Source organism: Stenella coeruleoalba, assembly GCF_951394435.1.
Source record: "Stenella coeruleoalba genome assembly, chromosome: 7".
Classification (NCBI taxonomy): Eukaryota; Metazoa; Chordata; class Mammalia; order Artiodactyla; family Delphinidae; genus Stenella; species Stenella coeruleoalba.
The window spans coordinates 35,709,576-35,722,727 of NC_137153.1; the positions used below are offsets into that span (position 1 = coordinate 35,709,576).

The window sequence follows — 13,152 nt, forward strand, 5'->3', positions numbered from 1 at the left end:
ATATAGGGTACACATTTACTGAGCCATTTAAAGGGGTTACACTCAACACTTTATCCATAAATTCTTCAGTATGCATCTTACTGGATGCATTAGATAGTTTGGGTGCTATAACGAATACCACAGACTGGGTGGTTTAAACAATAGACATTTATTTCTCATATTTCCAGAAGCTGGGAAGTCTAAGATCAAGGTGAGGCAGGAGATAGATGGGCTTCAGGCTGAGAAGCTGGAATCTGTCCCCTGTGGACAGATACTCAAGAAAAAGATAATGGCAGGAGCAAGAAGCTGAGCCCTGCTTGGATAAAAGATAAAGAAACCACATATTTCTCATTCTTGAGGTCAAGGAGACCTCCCTGACTAAACATGCGCAGAAAGGCTCCTCGGGGGGTCAAGGGGTGGGGGTGGGGCGTCACCACATAATAGGTGGTGTCAGCCTCCTCATAGGCTTCTGTACTGTAATCCATCTTGGCAAAAAGATACGCATGCATGTCAGGCAGGGGCCTAGGACAGGTCCCTGTGGAAAAGAAATGAGATAATTGGCCAAAGGTAAACAAAGACCTGGAAGAACAGCCCTATATAAGTGATGTGAATCACTTCTCTGGTGAACTCCTCCTCATTAGGGAGGACTCCCACACCCCTTCTCTCAGGGTGTCTATATCTGCCTTGCCTCTGTCTAAAACAAACTCTTTTCTCTGTGTGCTCTCCCACTTGTGCTGTGTCTCTAATAATAAACTTTGTACCTGTTTTTACAGTTTTTGCCTCCTTGAGAAATTCATTTTTCAACAGGGGCAAGAGCCAGGGCAACTTTGTTTCTAGCCTCTAGCCCCTGGTGGGCTGGTGGCTAGGATTCCTGGTTTTCACCCAGGCTACCCAGGTTCAATTCCTGGGCAGGGAACTAAGATCTTGCTTCAAGCCACTGCTCACTGCTATCTCCTCGAGATCAAAGGTGCTGGTGGATTCGATTGCTGGTGATGACTCTCCTCCTGGTTTGCAGACAGCCACCTTCTAGATGTGTCCTCACTTTCTTCCTCTTCTTATAAGGGTGCTAATCACAACACGAGGGCCACATCCTCTTGACCTCCTCTAAACGTAAATACCTCCCAAAGGCCCCATCTCCTAACACCATCACACTGGGGGTTAGGATTTCAAAATATGAATTTTGAGGAGACACAATTCAGTCCATACCACCAGAATAAGACCATTCTCCTACATAACCATATTATTATTATCATACCCCAAACATACAACATTTTCCTAATATCACCTAGTGCCCAATCCATATACAGATGTCTCCAGTTGTCCTAAACATGTCATTTACAGCTGGAGAGTATATGCATTGCATTTGGTTGTTATGCTTCTTAAGGCTCTTTTCATTTACCACAGATCCCCTCACTCAGTAGACTCCAGTTTTTTCCCCCCAACATTTGCTTGTTGAAGAAACAGTTTATAGAAAGTCCCACATTCAGGATTTGTTAGATTGTTTCCTTATAAGTCATTTAACTTGTTCCTCTACCCCCTATATTTCCTGTAAACTGAAATTAGATCTCAAAACTTGATTAGATTCAGGGTAAACATTTTTGGCTCTAATACTTCATTGGTGATGCTGTGTTCATCAAGAGGCACATCATCTCTCTTTGGCGCAGTCTTAGGCAACATTTAACATTTGGTTTAAAGTGGTGATAGTTTTATAAAAATATTTTTGGAAAAGAAAAACTGTAAGGAGGAACTAATCCCATTGGACACCAAACCATTCTATAAAGCTACAGTAATCTAAATAGTGTGCATAGACACAGAAATAGACAAAAAAGATCAATAAAAAAGAACAGAGATTAGAATCAGGCCACAGTATATATGAAAACTATACATACAAAAGGGTAGCATTTCAAATCACTGGAGAAAAGATGGACTATATCATAAGAAATGTTGGGGAAAAAAATAGATGCCTACTTTATCCTACATCCTCCAAATAAAATCCAGGTGGATTAAAGACCTAAATATAATAACATCTCTAAAAAAATAGAAGAAAATAAAGAATGCTTTTAAAATATTGGGATGGGACAAACAAGATACAACATCTAGAAGCCTTAAAAAGATTGGTAAAATTGATTTGACATTAAAACACAAAACTTTTGTAGCAACATGAAGAGAGTAATATGACAAAGAATAGACAGACAGGTAATATCAACCAAGATTGAAGGGATGATACCCATAATATATAAATATTCCCACCAATTTAAAAGAAAGTGAAAACAAACAGAGAAACGAGCAAAGGACATAAATAAGAAATTCTTAGAAAATATACTGTAAACATCTAATAAGCACTTTATAATATGCTTAGCTTCACTAGCAATCAGGGAAATGCAATGAAAATAACCGATATCATTTTTATCCTCAAACTTAAAAATATTAATTATATCCAGTGATTCAGGGTGCGGGTGTGGGGAAACACCCAAAATATTGTTGGTATCTATTAAATTCTAAAAGTGAATACCTTTTGATTCAGCAATTCCGTCTCCTGTGGATATACATATGTTAGGATATTCATCGTAGGACTGTTTGTAATAGCACCCCCCACAACACAACCTAAGTGTCTATCTATAGGAATATAAATATGGAAAACACAGGGAAGCCTATGCAACCATCAGAGTGGATGAAATTGTCCATAAGGACTGACATAATTTTCAAGACGCAGTATTAAGTGAAAAAAATAAGTTCACAGAACAATATGCACAGTATAAACCAATTTATTTTTACAAATCTTTTAAATCTAAATATAGACTGTTAAAGGTGGTTATGTAGGAAGGTAGGATTGAGGTGTGAAGGAGAACTTTCATATATGTATGTACATATATATACATATATATATATATATATATTTCTGCTTTTCATTTAAATTAAAAAAAATACAACCACATGTTCATGCATTATTTGGTCATATGCTATAAAATCAAGGAGAAAGAAAAACTCCTTACTAAAAAATCTTTGAGGTAAAAAGCCACTATCACAAAATAAGACCTAGATTTAAGAAGCTAATATTGAGCATGTATGTTCATTCAGTCTTGGTAGAAGTGTTTAGTCAAGGAGCGCACAAATGTGCTGATTTACATGTATCATTTTCCGTTTTTTCCAAATTACTAAATTCTACTCTACTGACATACTGAATATCTGACAGTATGTCAAAGGCATGTCAGCATGTTTCGAAAGGTAATGTGAGAGAAAGAGTTTGGTACTGCTCACTCAGCCCCCTAGGGACAGGGCTCTTTGGCTTTGCGGTGAAAGCATCCTCAGTCATACTTGATCACAAGACTCACAATAACCAGAATTCTCCTCATTTTCTACCCCACCTCCACCCCAGCATTCCATTATTCCATTATTATTACTATTATTATTATTTGGTGGGAAGAAGCGTACATGACCAAAAAATCCAAATTACCATCAGGAATATTGTTTTAAAAATGCACAATGTTAGGGTCTGATCTGAGGTCCAAAAAATGAATCAAAATTTACAATATTTACACAACTATAGAGGTTATTCCATTTCAGAAACCTACGTACAAGGAAAGATCCCTTCAAACTCTGTTCTCAACCTGTGATGCACGATGCTGGCCCCAAGAAAGAGCCATGGGTTTTCAAACCAAACTCAAGCAGAAGGTGGGTGGGATGACTGCTTTGACCTGTCAAATGAGGGATTTCTCACCAATAAAATAAGAACAATACCATCAAACAGGGCATTTGTGTGAAGCCCTTAGCACTGTGGCCAGCATGTGGTGGTAGATAGATATATATATATTCATTTTCTTCCTTTTTTGCAGTTCTAAGAGATTTTCAGTCTCAGGGTCGGGAACACAGGGGATTTCAGATTAACACTGAGATTACCAGAATAGCCAATGAAATAAAACCAACTCTTCTTAAATATGCTAGTGAAGATTTTAGTGTGTTTTCCCATATGCCTGCTACCTAAACCCTCTAGTTTTTATGGAAATTTGACTTTAAACAAATTATCTTCACATAATTAAAGCTGTTATTCACTGATTCTGATATTTATATTATCATTTGAAACTTTAGCATCATATATATACCCACCAGTTTTTACTAATTTTAGGGCAAGATTTACATTCTTCAGAATACGAGTTACCTAAAATGTATAAGAAAATGTTCCATAATTGTTTTCCTTTCAGGGTCAATTTACCTAGTAGAAAGGACTATTTTAGAGAACCCCTCCCTTCCCTTTTTATTTAGCTTTTCACTGTGTTGCCCATGATGTTGAGGAAACAACCAAAAGACAATCAGAATCCTGGAGAGTGTCTGGATTCTGGCCCCAGGGCTGCCAATGCCACTTAGGTGGGTCCCCATGTCCTGACTGTAAAAGAACAGCCTTGCGCCAAATATTGTCTAAGGTGCTTTCAAGCTCTAAAATTCTATGATCAATGGTCAGTCTGAACAACAAACTAGCCAACCAACCAAGCAAACTAAACTACATTTCCTGTGGCCAAATTCTCAGAGCCCAGGAGCCCAGAGGTCAGCTTATTGAATAGTGGGAAGAGTCAATTTGTTCAAAAGACATGCTACACACAAAACAAGTATCAGTAAGAAATAGCACTTTTCTGCCACTATCTAAACACGACCTAAAAACAAAATATAAATAAGGTTTTAAACTTCAATATGTATACTTAGCATATGGACTATCTATTCCCCAAAATGGAAGCTATTTCTGCATAATTTCAAAGTGTAATCATATAACTTCTCTCCTAATGATGTTATACTAACAAAACCATAAAATTTTAATGTTTTTGAAATGTGAAAATACTTAACAGTATAGTTATCTGTATTTATAACACTTTTTCTTTTATTTAAATCATATACATTTCATTAGAATTTCTAGCCCAAACATTGTATTTGAAGGTGAGAGAAAACAAACTGATATAGGTGAACTTCTTGGCACTTTAGTCTTAGTCCGACATTTAGATAAGTCACTCTCAAACAAATACAATGTCAAAGCGTACTTGAATTTCTTTAATCTAAGGAGCCAAGTGGACAACACCCAAGTATTATCTATTCAAAACAAGACCTACTCAGTGTTAACTAGAGTTATTTTGATCATTTTGCAGTATATACAGATATCAAATCACTATGTTGTACAACTGAAACTAATACAGTGTTATATGTCAATTATACCTCAACACAACAAAACAAAAACCAAGACCTACTCTTGTAAAATGCCAGATAGTCCAGGAAATGGCAGCCTTTCTGCCGCTGAGCCTCTAGGCCAGTGTCAAAGGCCTCCTCTTCTCGGTCAGAACAGAGGACCTGGGATAGGTAGGTTTCTGCTTACCTAGACTCATTTGCACAGCACTTCACAGCCTCCCAAGTCTCTTGCTTCTTTGCTGCCCTTACAGACAACACGTAGGCCTTTCTTTTTTTTGCCATTTTTAATTTAAGGCCTTCACTGACTGATTTCCTTATGGGAAATGGGAAGAATGAACATGATTACTAAATTTCTGGTCTAAGTGTCAGATCTCTAGTTCAGACTGTTCAAATGCCACTGTCATGCAGAGCCCTCTTTCCCCCCGCCCCCATTCCTCCTTAATTGGTAGTGTTAAGGTAAAAGCCTTCAACAATAGAAGTCAAACAGCCTCCCGCCCCCTCCAGGTACTCCATTGAAATGTGCATTTCTGAGAGGCTTCCTGGGTGACTGACTCAAATTCATCTTTTTCTTCTAGAGGTTGGCAGTAACTGCAGAACTGCAGGGTAAAACATTAAAATACTGGTGAAAAATTAGGAAGAGCTTGCAAGATGTAGAATTTTGGGGTATGAAATCGAAATACTGCCCTCCAGTCTTAACACCCTTTTCTATGCCACCGTGGAAATTCATTTAAAAGCCTTCCAAAATGACAGTTTTGGTGAAGTTCTAGAAAGATCAGGCATTATTTTAACCCAGTAGGAAAAAAAAAAAAAGAAATATGATTATACAGTTTGCAAGATAAAAGTTAAAGGATTAAATTCGCCACTTGCTTCAATATTTCAATAATTGGACCTGTTGATACCTTAGGTAAGAAAAACATAGCAACTGGTGTATAAAACTACTGAGTCAATTCGGGCATAGGATTCCGAGATGAAGAACTTCGAGGTGCAAACCTTTACATTATATCGTGTTTCCACGGTAGTTTTATTGACTCCTTAAGAAGCCTTTGCTTGGTCTATTTGAACCCTGGGCATAGGTCAATAAAAAGACCGTAGCTGATTTAGATAGTTCCTAAATTCTGACATCAACTCTACCTTAAGTCTATATAACAGCAGACAATTTAAGAAGTCCATATTCTTCCAAGCCAGCAGCCATGGCAAGAGTCCCTTTCACTTGGCGCTATTACAGGGAAAACCAAGAAATACTTTAAAAAATATACAGGCCAAAGAACTGGAGTTAAGTTACTAGGGTAGGGCTGTGTAAAGCTTTGGTGACTCACTAAATGAAGTTGTGAACTGGGGTCTTGGCACTAGGGGAACACAGAAGAAACAGAAAAGTTGGGGGTCTTGCGTAGGGTGGCGAGCACACTTTTATCTTTGATTGGCGGAATCACTCAGACTTTTCTTTATGGCGTCACCGGCTACCTGCCTGTAGAAAAGCTCCGTGTCTGTGACGTCACGCCTCACTGACCAATAAAAGGCCTCAGTCTGCGGGCCCCGAGGAGGGTTGTGGGCCCCTTTTTGTGAATGAAGCTTTACGGACCAACCCTCCGGGAGTCCCCGGGAGCCGCGGCCCTTGTGCTCGGGCGCCTCGGCGGCAGCGTCCGCGGCTGCGGTGGGCGCGCACGGTTACTCCGGGCAGCCCCAGGCGCCGGCGGCAGCACCGTCGCCTCTGCCGCGCCAGCGGGCTGCAGGCACCTGGGGGCGGGCTGGGGGTCGCCGGCAGCGGCAGGAGGCGCTGTAGCGAGGGCTGTGGCGCGGGTCCCGCGGCGGCCGCAGGAGGGAGCGGGACAGCCGCGGTGGGCCAGGCCCCTCCTCCGGCTCCTGCGCGGCCACCTCCCGCCGGGCTCCGCCGGCGCCTGCAGTCGGCGCAGCGCCGCTCCGCGCCCGCAGCCCTGAGCGCCCGCGCGCGGGGCCAGCGGGGGCTTCGGCGGGCTACCGGGCGCGCGAGGCCATGGTCGTGGTCCCCTGACGGGCCGCGGCCGCCTCCATGAAGCGGAAGAGCGAGCGGCGGCCGAACTGGGCCGCCGCGCCCCCCTGCTCGCGGCGGTGCTCGTCGTCCTCGCCGGGAGTGAAGAAGAGCCGCAGCTCCACGTCGCAGGAACTGCACCACCTGGACCGGCAGGACGACCTGTACCTGGACATCACCGGTGAGCCGGCGAGCGATCGCATGGCGGGGCACCCCGGACACGCGGCACCCGGCGCGGGGGTCCTAGCCCACCCACCCGGGGCAGTAGAGGCGCCTCCCCGGGCCAGACTGACACGCCTCCACCCCCACCCCCATAAAAGCCAGAGCCGGCCACACCCCCTTCAGGATCCGGGCCCTGGGAGCGCCCCCCTACCCCGAGTTTTCTTCTGCGTTTGTTGCAAGCTGTAACTTTATCCGTTTTGCACCCTCCTACCCCAGCAAGATGGCCCCAGGGGTCACCTTTCTAAATTGCGGGCGTCTGCTCGGCGCCTCGGGATTTTCCTAAATTCGAGTTGATACCGCCTCCCGGGTTGCAAGCTCGGTTGGCCCTTAAGGAATCACTTAATCCGAATCACTCCAAAGGATTCCCCGAGCGCGCTGAACACGCCGGCGCGGGAGCTGCAGTGTTTATTTGGCGTTTGCCAAACCTCCGCTGCTCTGTGGGAAATGGAGTCCCTCCCGCCTGGGGCGGCGTTCCCCGGCCCGGCGCGGAAGCCAGATCCTTGCCCTGGTCCTCATTGCTCTCGCCCCCTCCCCAGCGCGCGTATGAGCACGCCCCAGACCTCCTAGGGATAATTTCCCTGCCTTGCTTCCGGAATGTCACTTAGATGGCATTTGAACCGGTCAGCTTGATGAATGCCCAGAGTTGTCACTTTTGAGAAATCACAGGTAGAAAAGCAGCCGTTTGATAACTGCTTTATTATTAGTGCCTATTCTACAATTCTTGAAGACTTTATAAATCCAATTTGGGAGCCGTTGGGTTTGCCAGGATTGACACTGAAGCGTGTGAAGGCATTAAATGAGATGATGTTTGTGGAAACGCTTTGTCTACAATTTTGAGGGATTTTTCAGTCTGTTTTCTGTGGCGCAGAGTGTGTAAACCTCGGTGTGTTGGATTTTTATAAACTGTTTCCCGCCCATTGATAAACCAGGTAAGCTGGAGTGGTCAGAACATTAATTAAGAAGATGCTCAAACACAGAAATTTAGTAGAAATTATTTTCTAGGTCGATGGATAGTTGTTTTGGAACTAAGGTCCATTTCACAGAAAGTTGAGAGTAGAGCGGAAGGTATCTCGGCGTTGAGTGGATGGACCTTGGCGACAGAGGAGGTAGGCAGGAAGGGGTTGCCTTAAGTACCTGTCTCCGGCTGGCACCAGCCCAGGTCCACCGTAGCGCCTGGTGCTTTAGGAGGTAAAGCCCACTTGCTGAGGCTGAGACCAGATCCCACCACATTGTGTGCTCCCGGGGAGATGGCCCCGCAGAGGAGGGCCGCGGGTGCAGGACCCACACAGGCCTTATGCCTTGTTATGTATACCTCTTCGAAGGACCTTGTTGAATAGCATTTAATTTGGGGGCAAGTAACACACTTACTTGGTACAGAATTCTTAATTACAAAGGTGAAGAGGAGTATTATATATAGTGAAAAGTTGGTCTCAGCCACCGGGTGTTTTTCCCCAGAGGCAACTTATGTTCCTAGTTTCTTGTGAATCCTTACAGAAATAGACTGCATGGTTACACGTATACATTCTCTACCGTACATAAGCACGGCAGCATACAATACGTTGTTTTGCACATTGTTTTCACAGTATTTCTTAGCAGAAAGATTGTTCTGTATTAGTACATGCAGAACTGCCTCATTTGGTTTTAATTACTGCTTCTGCCAAAATAGATATGGTTTAAAAGTATAAAACCATAAAATGGTGTATGTGGATTTAAATGTATATGTATATGTTTTATGACTTGTTTATATATATGTGTATGTTTTATGACTTGTTTAGACAGTTCCCTATTGGAGACACTTGTCTCCAATCAAAAAGGAAGAGTCTGACAGCAAAGTCATTGGGGTAAATCTTGCTTCTTTATGGAAAAAAAGATGCAATGTGGCTGGCTTTCCTGAGGTAGTGATCAATGAATTAATTTCAGAAAACGTCACCAAGCAGAATATTGAGGAAATAGTTGGTGCACTATATAAAATCATAATACTCGTATTTAGATGACAAGCCCAGATAATGGAAGGGTCCAATCTCAGTGTAAGATCACTCCAGGGGAGTTAAGGAAATCAACTTCCCCTACGATTTCTCCAGATGTCCCTTAGTGACAGTCTTGTATTCCTGGGAATAATAATACTTAATCAGTTTGATTGGTGTGATATACAAGACAAAGTAACTTTGGATGCAAGGTGAGGATTTCTTTTTACTGGGCTTGTAGGAAACGCTTGAGGCCTCATCCTCAGCAAATGGCAACCTGGTAGCATCCTTCCCAACTTGTTTTTCCCTCAGTTATTGTTTTCTAAAAGCAGTGCATGCGCATTTTTAATGTCAAACATTACTAAAGGAGATATATAAATATAGTTAGTCCCCCTTGCCTGGTAATATTTTCTTTCCCTTCAGTTTTCTACTCATATTCAAGTTTCTACAAATTGTACTATACCAGTAAGAGCGGTCCTCTTTTTAATGGCTGCATGTTGTGGCATTGGATGGCTGAATTGTGATTTATTTAATGCTAATAAATAAATGGTTATTTGGGGGTTTTCCAATCCCTACTGCAAATGGCTGCAGTAGCATCAGTGTACATGTCTACCTACACGTGTGACTGTGTAAACTTGAAGTGAAGAGGCCAGGCCAAAGTATATATAGGTTTATCCATTTGTGAGTGGACTTTTGGGGCAATTATGAATAATGCTGCTATGAACGTTCACGTACCAGTTTTTGGGTATATACCAAGGAGTAGAATTCCTTTGGGTATATACCTAGGAGTAGAACTGCTGGATCACATGGTAACTGCCAGGCTTTTTTCCAAAGCAGCTGTACCACCAGCATTCTCACTAGCAATGTATGGATTATTCCACATTCTCACCAACACTTGTTACAGGATTGTGAAGATTCTTTCCCAGTGGGGTTGGTTTGTAAACATTATTACTTCTGCCCACTCTGCCTTTAAATACATTACTTTTTTTTTTTTTTAAACTTTGGTCCCTTCACATTTTTATTACAGTCTATTTTATCTGTAGGTTGAATTCCCGTAGATCCCAGAGTATTTCATGTGTGTACATTTAACATAGGAGGCTTAATTCCTATTTTTGTTCCTCTCTCTTTTGTTATGTGGTCATTATTTATTGTCTATCCTGCCACCCCGATATACTGGACACTACTCTTACTAGGAGCAGACTGACCCAGGTTTTATTCCTAAGCAGACCCCATCAACCTCTCATTGACCATTCATTCAGTTCTTGCCATATGCAATGACTTGGAATTTTACCTGTATTCCTGGTGCAGTTCCAGTGCACCATGTGAAAGAAAGGTTATAAATACAGTATAAACTGTATATGTTAATGCTAAAGAGGTAACTGAGTAAAGATAAGATCCTAACGAGTTATCAGTCAGGAAGCAGGGGCAAGAAGGGAAGCGAGGAGGGCTTTCAGTTGGATTTGGAGCTAGGTATCTAGATGAGAGAAATACCAAGGGAAAAAATGTTGGACACAGTCAGGTTTTGTTGTTGTTGTTTGTTTGGTTTGGGTTTTTTTTTTTTTGCCCATGCGGCTTGTGGGATCTTAGTTCCCCAACCTGGGACCTTGGCAATGAAAGAGCGGAGTCCTAACCACTGGACCACCAGGAAATTCCCCACAGTCAGGTTTTTGATTTTCCTATGAACCTCCTTGTGGCCAGAAGTCTGAATCTTTTTGATCTCTATACATTCCTGTCCCTTAAATAGGGCCCTCTGTAAATGACATTGCACATTTTCCTTTCCTCCTTATTAATATAGAAAAAAAATTAAAGGCTATAACATTACTGCATAATCTGTTTTTGATAATTTATAGGATTTAATAGCTGGTACAGAAGTTCAATTTATTTTACTTTTTTTTTTTTAAATTTCTGACTAGTAACAAAAATTGTCAATAACTGTTGGCTTAAAAAATATTCTTGGTGGTTTGTCTTAAATTGAAAAATACTTTTTTTCAGTGTCTGCCATTATGTTCTACCTTTTAAAGAGTGTCTATATTATAACAGTAACTAATTTTATTGGAGAAGCTCTAATTGAGGTCAGGATGGTTATTTAAAAGCATTGATTAATGGTGTATTGTATACTCATCAAATAAAATGAAACAGATACAGCACTACTCCTCCCCCCTTCTTTTTAGGATTTTAAAAATCACGCTAGACATCATTAGACAGGGAAAATTTATTCATTAATTGAAGTATTTTTTGAATGCTTACTATGTAAAATAGTCATGTGTATTCATTGTTTGCAGTGATAGAAATATATTTTTCTTGATAGAAAAGGAATGCTGTTAACCTGGGGCACTGATTCAAGGAGGAAATAAATTAATTTTTCTTCAACGGTTTCATGTAGTAGATTGAGTTTCAGTAACTGAAACTCATCAAAGTCTGTAGTGTTCATTTTTCTTCTTACTTATGACTTATGTCTATACTTACTCTCTGCGTAATGTGAATTTACTTTCTTGATTTATGTGCTCACTTAATTCTTCAACATCTTTACTTCTGATGGCATTATGTTAGTCATCTGCTTTGAGTCTCATTCCTTAGGCACCAATAAAAAGGCAAAAACTTAACACAGTTTCAGTGTTGCTGCCACATAAAGAGTGTTTGGGCATAAAGATGAGGGGGAGGTGGAATAACTGGGTTACACAGATAGTATTTTTTTGTTTTTTAATATTTCTTTATTTATTTGGCTGCACTGGGCTTAGTTGCGGCATGTGGGATCCTCATTGAGGCATGCGGGATCTAGTTGCCTGACCAGGGATTGAACCTGGGCCCCCTGCATTGGGACTGCAAAGTCTTAACCACTGGAGCACCAGGGAAGTCCCACAGAGATGGTATTAATGCCAGGAGTTGACAGCACAAATTAACTGCGCTGTGCCTTAGAATGGGAATGAATTTCTCCAAATTTTGTTGGGGTTGGGGAGAGCTGGAATGAAACCACTTTGTGGATTTTTAGGATGGAAAGAAGGCACTGGCACATACCAATGACATTTCTTGGAAATTTCTGAGATAGTCTCCTGGGAACTCTGAATTGATGGACCTGGTATTTTTTGAAAGGCTTTTAAGAAATCCCCTAGGAATTTCACAGTTGTCCATTTTTCCCTGTGAAGAAGCCAAGACCAGAGATAAGTAATTTTGCAAATTTGTAAAATAAGTTTGCAAATTTGCAAACTGCAAATTAATGCAGTTTCTTTTTGGGAAAGTCATGATCACCTGCCTTTTATTCTTTCTGACAGATAAAGCTGCTTCACAGTTACACATAAATGATTTCTTGAACATCTACTAGTTAGTCCTTTGCTACTTTGGCTAGTAGATGATGTCATAGTAGATACTCCATAAGTAGTATCTATGAAGTTGAATTTAGAGAGATGAATAATTATCTAGTGAATTTGGAAAAATGAGCAAACTAACTACACAGTTCAGGTCTTTCAGAGCTCATGCTATTTTCCAAGTTGGCCATCATTACACCCCTGATCTTCCAGATATTTCATTCCTTCAGCAAACATGTAATGAATATCTATTCTGCCAGCCTTTTTTTTTTTCCTCCTTCAAGTGCATAAAATAGGTCACTGCTGGGAGATAGTCCCTGCTCTCATAGAGGTTATGTTCTCTGCTTTACTTGAGAAAATAAAAGTTGGAGGATTTGAAGGAGAACTAATCTGAAGAGGAACCATATCTTGGTTGAAATCTTTGGGGAAGAAAAACTTTGATGGTAGCGTTTTTGAAGAGCTAATTCTGGTAGTTAGGCTCGAGGACACCAGGGAAAGCTGGTGTCTCCCCACA

At 41.4% G+C, this 13,152-nt stretch overlaps 1 protein-coding gene across 5 annotated transcripts in view; it reads left to right on the forward strand.

The window, feature by feature from the left end:
* The first annotated feature begins 6,640 nt into the window (after positions 1-6,640).
* Positions 6,641-13,152, forward strand: part of CDC14B (cell division cycle 14B) — a 100,489-nt gene continuing 93,977 nt past the window's right edge. For 2 of the 5 annotated variants that reach the window (XM_079926142.1, XM_079926137.1), the window contains exon 1: positions 6,643-7,331. In XM_079926142.1, the coding sequence (XP_079782268.1) occupies positions 7,172-7,331 (160 nt within the window). In that variant the 5' untranslated portion in view covers positions 6,643-7,171. Of the gene's footprint in view, positions 7,332-13,152 lie in introns of all 5 variants that reach the window. The other 3 variants (XM_079926140.1, XM_079926136.1, XM_079926139.1) reach the window with 3 other exon arrangements.